Source organism: Doryrhamphus excisus, linkage group LG8, assembly GCF_037039965.1.
Source record: "Doryrhamphus excisus strain RoL-2023G ecotype Guam linkage group LG8, RoL_Dexc_Guam_v1.1, whole genome shotgun sequence".
Classification (NCBI taxonomy): domain Eukaryota; kingdom Metazoa; phylum Chordata; class Actinopteri; order Syngnathiformes; family Syngnathidae; genus Doryrhamphus; species Doryrhamphus excisus.
This window is the reverse complement of record NC_136364.1, coordinates 22,116,980-22,125,951: the sequence shown is the minus strand read 5'-3', so window position 1 is coordinate 22,125,951 and position 8,972 is coordinate 22,116,980. Positions and strand designations below refer to the sequence as shown.

At 38.9% G+C, this 8,972-nt stretch overlaps 1 protein-coding gene across 3 annotated transcripts in view; it reads right to left on the bottom strand.

The window, feature by feature from the left end:
- Nucleotides 1-262: 262 nt before the first annotated feature.
- lsamp (limbic system associated membrane protein) overlaps nucleotides 263-8,972 on the bottom strand; it is a 292,224-nt gene continuing 283,514 nt past the window's right edge. For all 3 annotated transcript variants that reach the window (XM_058080762.2, XM_058080760.2, XM_058080761.2), the window contains 2 exons: nucleotides 5,468-5,616; nucleotides 263-2,988 (listed from right to left, as the gene is read on the bottom strand). In XM_058080762.2, the coding sequence (XP_057936745.2) occupies nucleotides 2,891-2,988; nucleotides 5,468-5,616 (247 nt within the window). In that variant the 3' untranslated portion in view covers nucleotides 263-2,890. The remainder of the gene's footprint in view (nucleotides 2,989-5,467; nucleotides 5,617-8,972) is intronic.

Below are 8,972 nucleotides of genomic sequence, written 5' to 3'. Positions count from 1 at the left end.
TGTTGACCCCAACTAAACCTTCCGTAGGAGGTGAAAACGTTCTGCTTTGGGGCTGCTTCTCTGAAGATCTTACTGCATTCAGGGGTCGTGCACCATAGAATCTTGGACGGACTAAAATGCCTACTGAGATGTGTGGAACCTTAGTGACTGAGTACGAGAAACATCTGACCTCTGTTCCTCCAGCAAGTCATGTTTTCATTGGCGATCACTCAATCAGCGTTTCATAGTTCGCGTTTTTTGTTTATTTGAATATGCCCCATTATTAGTCCAAAATATTGAAATACAAGTTATAAGTAAGTGTCAGTAATGGCACAATGTGGTGCAAACAAAGAATAATAGGAGTTTAAAGGTGACTATAGGGGTACTATTTCATGTCTGCAGGGCTCTAATAATGGTAAAAATACTGTATTTTCTGGACTATAAGTCGCTCCAGAGTACATATAAGTTGCACAAGGCCAAAAACGCATAATTAGGTAGAAAAAAACATACATAAGTCGCACTGGAGTGTAAGTAGCATTTTTTCGGGTAATTTATTTTCCAAACTACGTGACCAAAACAGACATTAGGTCCTCTTGGAAGGAAAATTCTAACAATAAAAGAATAGAGAACAGGCTGAATAGGTGTAAGATATGCTAACACAATGCTTATTCAGCTACACAAAAAATAACTTTATGTGTTTATGTAACAAACTGTTTTTTCCATTTATAAGTCGCTCTGGAGTATAAGTGGCAGGAACAGCCAACCAGTGAAAAAAAGCCCAACTTATAGTCCGGAAAATACGGTATTTAGAAAGTCATCAACAGGTCTTCTACGCTCTAAATACAAAAATATTCAATTTATTATCGAATCCTACTTTGAGGAAATTCACTTATAGCAGTCAGGGCTGGAACTAATTAACAGTGATAAACGAGGGACGGCTGCACGTTCATTTGTTTGTGTCAAATCGATTTGGCGCTACCTGTGGGCCATTGCTCATAAACGTTATAAGAGGAGTGGCTGTGAATGTAGCTTGTTCCAAAAAATAAGAAGATGCAGCAAAAGGGATCAGTGTTGCCAAAAAAGAGAGTATGCAGGCTCCTTGCTTTTCATATTTTTTGCTCACTTTTTGTCTCCTGTTGCATCATGGCCATTTATGAATCACTGGTCAATACATTACATATGAACTTATAATAACTTTGTTTAATGCATTCAGGAGTCAGTCAGGGCTGGGACTAATTAACAGCGATAAACGAGGGACAGCTGTACGTTCATTTGTTTGTGTTAAATCGATTTGGCGCTACCTGTGGGCTTTAGCTCATAAACATTATAAGAGGAGTGGCTGTGAATGTAGCTTGTTGTTGCAAAAAATAAGAAGATGCAGCAAAAGGGATCAGTGTTGCCAAAAAAGAGAGTATGCAGCTTTGCTTTTCACATTTTTTGCTCACTTTTTGTCTCCTGTTGCATCATGGCCATTTATGAATCACTGGTCAATACATTACATATGAACTTATAATAACTTTATTTAATGCAATCAGGTGTCAGTCAGGGCTGGGACTAATTAACAGTGATAAACGAGGGACGGCTGTACATTCATTTATTTGTGTTAAATTGATTTGGCGCTACCTGTGGGCCTTTGCTCATAAATGTTATAAGAGGAGTGGCTGTGAATGTAGCTTGTTGTTGTTCCAAAAAATAAGAAGATGCAGCAAAAGGGATCATTTGCTTTTCCTATTTTTTGCTCACTTTTTGTCTCCTGTTGCATCATGGCCTTTTATGAATCACTGGTCAATACATTACATATGAACTTATAACCTTTATCTAATGCAATCAGGAGTCAGTCAGGGCTGGGACTAATTAACAGTGATAAACGAGGGACGGCTGTACATTCATTTGTTTGTGTCAAATCGATTTGGCGCTACCTGTGGGCCTTTGCTCATAAATGTTATAAGAGGAGTGGCTGTGAATGTAGCTTGTTGTTGTTCCAAAAAATAAGAAGATGCAGCAAAAGGGATCATTTGCTTTTCCTATTTTTTGCTCACTTTTTGTCTCCTGTTGCATCGTGGCCATTTATGAATCACTGGTCAATACATTACAAATGAACTTATAATCTTTATTTAATGCATTTCATAGATTTTTGGTGATACCGCCTCTCTGTTAAACTAAAGCTACCATCATGTCTTTGTCAGGGGGTAAACTTGCTCTTCCATTTTCACAGTAATAATAACAGTGGCCTGGTGCAATAACGGTTGCAGAGTATTCAGAATCAGACCCGATTCCACTCTGAACGATTCCCAGTCTAGCGGATCTCCATATGACCACATGAACGCTGCATTCAGAACCAATTTGATCCGACTCCGACTTTCTGCTCGTGTGCTATTTGGCAGATTCTTGCATCTCATTAACGCTAAATAAACTCTTCTGTTGAATGTAAACTAATCTAACTATGGGAATCTTCAGTTCATTACAAATGATTGTTGGTATCCACCTAAGTGGGGTACCTCGGTGTTCAATTCCATGACGACGGTACAGCAAATGCTAAACCCCACCCACGCTTCACAGACAAGATATAGCAGAAATAAAGAAGTGCATACATATTAAAAAGAGCAACACATTTTTTTAAAAAAAGAGCACTGTTTGCTTGTTCCGTCCTTCATATCTGTTTTTTTTCTTGCTTCTATAACGTTTTTACTCACGACCCCACACGTAATATCTTTAAGCAGTGCTCGCCAGCACATAAGGTTTTTGTAATAATGCAAACAGTCTGGGGGCTGGAAGGTCGGTGATCAGGTAGCAGTAAGGATGTTGGTGAGTTGGTGGAGAGAACAAGGAAGGAAAGGTTGAAAGGCCAAATGGGAGGAGCAGGAGGTGGAAGAGGAGGAGGAGGAGGAGGAGGAGGAGGAAAGGAGAGGTATTAACACTTGAAGAGAAGGCAGGCGAAGCAGGCCAGCAGCAGCCACAGTGATTGACAGACGCAGGCAGAGCCATTGATATCTCGGCCTGTTCCAGGTCCTGTACACAAAGAGAGAGAGAAACTAGAGCATGTCTTCATAAACATTAACAATGAAGTCTGTTTTAAGTATTATTTTATATTATATCCAATCCACTTTATTTATATAGCACAAAAAAATACAATAACTAAAGGTACAAATTGAATTTAATCCAAAACTAAAAGATCAAATAAGAAATAAAATAGATATTAAAATATTAAAAACAAGAAGCAAAGCAATAAAAGTATAACAAAATAAAACCAATTAAAATAAAAAGAAATAACTAATAACCATACGACTCACTCCGAGTTAAAAGCCAGAGAATAAAAGTGGGTTTTAAGACAAGACTTAAATGTTTTTACTTGGGAGGGGAGATAGTTCCATAGCTTGGGGGGGCCAACCACAGAAAAGGCTCGGTGCCCCCTCCCCTGGTCATAAGTCTCGTCTTGGGTACCACAAGTTGGAGCTGGCCCTCGGACCTCAGTGACCGCGCTGGAGAGTAAATTTGGATGATGTCCGAGATGTATTTTGGGGGCCAGGGGGCCTTATAGTCACTCCTTGCCACTTTGTACTTCCAATTGTCAAGCATAAGCATAAGCTAAATCATAAACATAACTAAATCAACCCAAATATTCATATTAAGCATTCAAAGACATGAGGTGATATGTAGTATGCAGTATTCGCCACCGGGTGTCAGTAATGTTACATAAAGAAACAACAAGGCGCTCTTTCAATGCTGACGTGTGTTTATATTACGTCTAATTTTATATTTTTAAGTGTACTATATTTTGTAATACTAAAGACAACTATAGGGGTGCTATTTCATTTCTGGAGGACTCTAATAAAGTTAAACACTGAATTTAGAAGACCGTAAAAACGGTTCTGTTACTAACTACGAATATATTTTGTTTATAATTATAAATAAGGGGCTGCACAGCTAGGTTCGATTCCCCCCCGCGGGCATGTTCTCTCTGTGTGTGCGTGGGTTTTCTTCATGTAACATGGTTAATTCCAAAAACATGCTAGGTTAATTAGCGACTCCAAATTGTCCATAGGTATGAATGTGAGTGTGAATGGTTGTTTGTCTATATGTGCCCTGTGATTGGCTGGCCACCAGTCCAGGGTGGACCCCGCCTCTCGCATATGAAGACAGCTGGGATAGGCTCCAGCACAGCCACAACCCTAGTGAGGATAAGTGGTAAAAAATGAATGAATGATTCCTACTTCACGGAAATTCACTTATCACAGTTGTGTCTGGAACCATTGAACCACTAACAAGAAGGGATGTTAGATTCTGTTTACTTGCTAAAGATTTGAGATAAAAATCATTCATTTTGCTTCTGACATAACTGAAGTTAGCTTAGCATATTTGACAAGTACTGTACATATGTCTTTTTTCTTTATTTTTCCTGTGCTGTTGCGTCTCCGAGCACCAGCCTCACCCTTTGAAGCCCCCCCTGCCACATTCAGGAAGTAAGTACAACAGCAACATGTGTTAGATTCCTGACTCGTCTGTTTTGGCAGCACTCAGCAGAAAGACTACGGGTCCAAACTGCCAAACAGAAGGCGTATTAAAAAAAAAAAAAAAAAAAAAAAAAAAAAAGCAAAACACAAAAACTCTGCCAAACCAGATTCCCACATCTCCACAATTTATCACTGGAGCTGGCCGACACGCAGTGACGTCCAAACGTAGATATGATCCAAAAACACGCTAACAACAAAAAAAAAACATGCAACTGGAGAATCCTCCGATCATATTAACGCCTCAGGATGAAAACACAAGCAGAAGGAAACTACAATAAGTGCCAAAAAACGCACACAAGCCTCTAAAACACATACATGAGAGAAATGCTCTCCTTTAACGGAACAAAAAGTAACCACAAAAAAAAATCAATAAATGTGTTTAGTTCATATTTGATTTGGTCGAACTACTTAATTCATCAAAAAACAAGCTTCTGATCATTCATTCACTAATTTTTCATTTTTCTTTCTGTCTACTACCATTTCCCTCACTTTATGTATATTTATCATAAAAGTCTTCCTCTGGTTTTGTTCAGCCTTGGTGTTGGTCTCGGTTTGTCTGATTAAATGATTTTATTCAATTTTTATTCAGTTTATATAGTTCTGGAGAAAAAGATGGCATGATTTTAAACGGCAGTAACATCATTTGTCCACCAGATGGCGACAAAGATGCAACAAACCACCCCACAGAGTGAGATGAAACAATACCGCCACATTATATAATAAAGGTGCATTATGTAAAAGGTAATACATTTTCATCTCATTATGTAATAGCACCGCACTTTGTAATTTGCTGTATTTTGTGTGCTACACTAAAATGATTGATTATGTAAAAAAATTTAAAGAAAAATCACTTTTTCTGCTTTATATGAATGTTTGGCACACTGATAAAAGTAATTTAATTTAATTTTAAAACTCATCTACATTAATTTATTCAAACACATAGAGTAATCTTGAGCAAAAAAGGAAATGATACTCACTGTAGAGGAAGAGACTGGCATTTTGGACACCCAGTCGGTTTGAGGCCACACAGGTATATTTCCCATAATCTTCTTCAGTGACACTTGGAATCATGAGAATAGTACTCGTGCCAAGAACTTGAATAGTGATGCCCTGGGTATTGGACAGTCTGCAACAGAAACATAGTACAAAGTATAATGAGGCATTTTACGTCACATAAACCAAACTGCGGCATGGTTGGCATTGTCAGTGCAAAGATTTAATATGCTGCTCACGTCATGACTCCGAGCTTCACAAAACTCAATTATGTCAAGTTTGAAACCCAATTTAGAGCCAAGAAATCAATGCAATTTGATAAGTCAGGCTGTACGGAGTATACTGATGAGCTAAATACACTACCACACAAGAAAAGAGTCATTAAAGGTGCGTCAGCTACGGTAAATGCAATGTGAGCAGGGGCAACACAAGTTTATGCTGACACATTCTTAACCTAAAAAAAAAAAAAAAAAGAATATAAAAAATCTCACTAAGTCGTGGTACATCCCACTGCGCGGCACCTTTGGAGGAGCGTGTGATGATAAGTGCGGATGTGGATAAATCCGGTTTCTTATTTTGGATCCTGAAACATCTTCCAACGGCCTTATCTTCACGACTCGAGAGCGCGTGATGAAAAATGCGTCCCAGCGCACATACTGAGGAACCCTGATAATACGCGGCGCCACTGGGAGTTGAAAGCTATCTTCTCCGCTGATTAGAGTAAAAAATTGTAATACAGTAGCAGGGGAGTTAAGTTGACACTGATTTATAAGGGCAGCGGCATTTACACACGCTAGACACTCTATTAGGTACGCTTACAATACAAATAAGTCCAGTCCAAGCGGCGGGGGTCCGTGAAAATCCGTGGTGTAGTTTTGGTGAAATTCTGCCAAACTAAACCACAATATTATCATATAGTTAATATTATTAGTACCACTTTGACTCACGTAGTATACAGTACACTTGGCACATTAACCTTCTGCTAATGATTTATAAAGGAAAATATTGACAGCAACACACAAAAATACAAAGTCTTAAACTGCTTATTTTCTATAATTGTGTCCACAACATTGGGTAATATGAGTTTATGGGTGACTATAGGGGTGTTATGTCATAACTAAAGGGCTCTAACAATGGTCATAAACATGTTCTAACTGTGGAAATATTTCATTTATAATTAAGAAATCCTACTTTACAAAAATTTAAATAAATTGAAATAAGCAATTAGCTAAAAATGTCATCCAATACTTCTCTACAAGAGAGGAGAAATATGATCTCACTTCTATGCTAGGACTACGTTATGCTAGCCATAGCATTTCAATATGTGGAATCAAACTATGGAATGGATTGAGTAAGGGAATCAAACAATGCACAACGATGAGCCAATTCAAGAAACAATACAAGCAGTTGATGTTTGCTAAATACAAGGATGAAGAGTCTTGAACCAGTCATGATGTGCTATATATATCACTATATTGACACTTACTATGGTACCCATTATGGCATTGGATGCTCATATCACCGAGTACTTCGGTACGGGACAAAAAATAAAAAAATTAAAAAAATGTTTAAAAACAAAAAAAAAGTTAATAAAAATTAATAAAATAAATTAATGAATAAAATAAATTTGCTAAATACAAGGATGAAGAGTCTTGAACCAGTCATGATGTGCTATATATATCACTATATTGACACTTACTATGGTACCCATTATGGCATTGGATGCTCATATCACCCAGTACTTTGGTACGGGACAAAAAATAAAAAAAAATAAAAAAATGTTTAAAAACACCCAAAAAATTAATAAAAATTAATAAAATAAATTAATAAATAAAATAAATTTGCTAAATACAAGAATGAAGAGTCTTGAACCAGTCATGATGTGCTATATATATCACTATATTGACACTTACTATGGTACCCATTATGGCATTGGATGCTCATATCACCGAGTACTTTGGTACAGGACAAAAAAAAAAAAAAATAAAAAAAAAAAAAATAAAAAAAAAAAAAATAAAATAAAATAAAATAAAATTAGGAAAGCAGGAAGTGAACAAATGTAACAGTTACTGTCATACCTAGGGACAATTTGGGGTCGCCAATTACCCGGAGTACCCGTAGAATACGCATGAATGCACGGGGAGAACATGCAAACTCCACAAAGAGATGCCTGACGTGGGAATCGAACATGGGTCTCCTAGCTATGTGGCCTGCGCTTTACTGTTACTAAGTGAATTATGTGATACTGGCTGCGACAGCTGGTCAGCTGGGATAGGCTCCTGCTCACCAGTGACCGAAATGAGGACCATCTGCGCAGAATCGATGGCTTGACCTCACGCCGCACTTCCTGTTATTTTTATTTCCACAGGCAGAGGGCAGCAGAGATCTGCTGAGATCCACTGAGATCAGCTCATGTTGCACTAAAACCATAACCCTCATCGATTTGATCCCCCAGTTTAGATGGAAGAAGTAGTTGTGCTGGCGAGCTGGAAGACGTGAACGAAGAGTGAATCATTATTGTGACACTTTTTGTCCTGTCGCATGCGGGTTGCATCAAAAGTTGATTATCTCCGCCTGTCACAGAAGGCGACAACGCGGTGATGATTCAAAGCTGGTGACAAATGAAATCAAGCGCGGTGTTTTGTTGAGACTTGTGAACCAGAAATGATGAAAAGCTAGGCGCTTGCATGACAGCCTTGGATCACCTGACTAAACAACAAACATGTCAGAGCTTTTGGCTGTCAGGATCACTTTGAATCGCTATATGAAAATAGATGAAGGGATATTCTGCATTAAGAGCTGATGAGCCTATGGGATAGGCTCCAGCATGTCCGGATGGCTGTTGTTTTTAACATTTTTAAGAGTCAAATTGCAAGTTGTACCGCACCCCCTGCTCCCAATTCAACGCACCCCACATCAGCGGAGCCTGCCCCACTATTTGAGAAGCCCACTATCCTCGACATAAGCCCCACACGCACTGGAAAAACATGCAAACTTTCCACAGAGATGTGTGGGAATCCATAAAAATTGCATGCTAATGCTAATTATGCAAATTAGATGATGACGTCATCTACTCTTCCACAGCTAGGATACAGCTGCCTTAGTACTGTAATAAACTATACACTATACACTTCATATGTATGTAATGTGAAAAATTATAGGAGACCAGGGTTCGATTCCACCCTCGGCCATCTCTGTGTGGAGTTTGCATGTTCTCCCCGTGCATGCGTGGGTTTTCTCTCCGGGTACTCTGGTTTCCTCCCACATTCCAAAAACATGCTAGGTTAATTAGCCACTCCAAATAGTCCATAGGTATGAATGTGAGTGTGAATGGTTGTTTGTCTATATGTGCCCTGGGATTGGCTGGTGACCAGTCCAGGGTGTACCCCGCCTCTCGCCTGAAGACAGCTGGGATAGGCTCCAGCACCAAACCGCGACCATCGTGAAGATAAGCCAGGGGTGGGCAAACTTTTTGACTCGCGGGCCGCA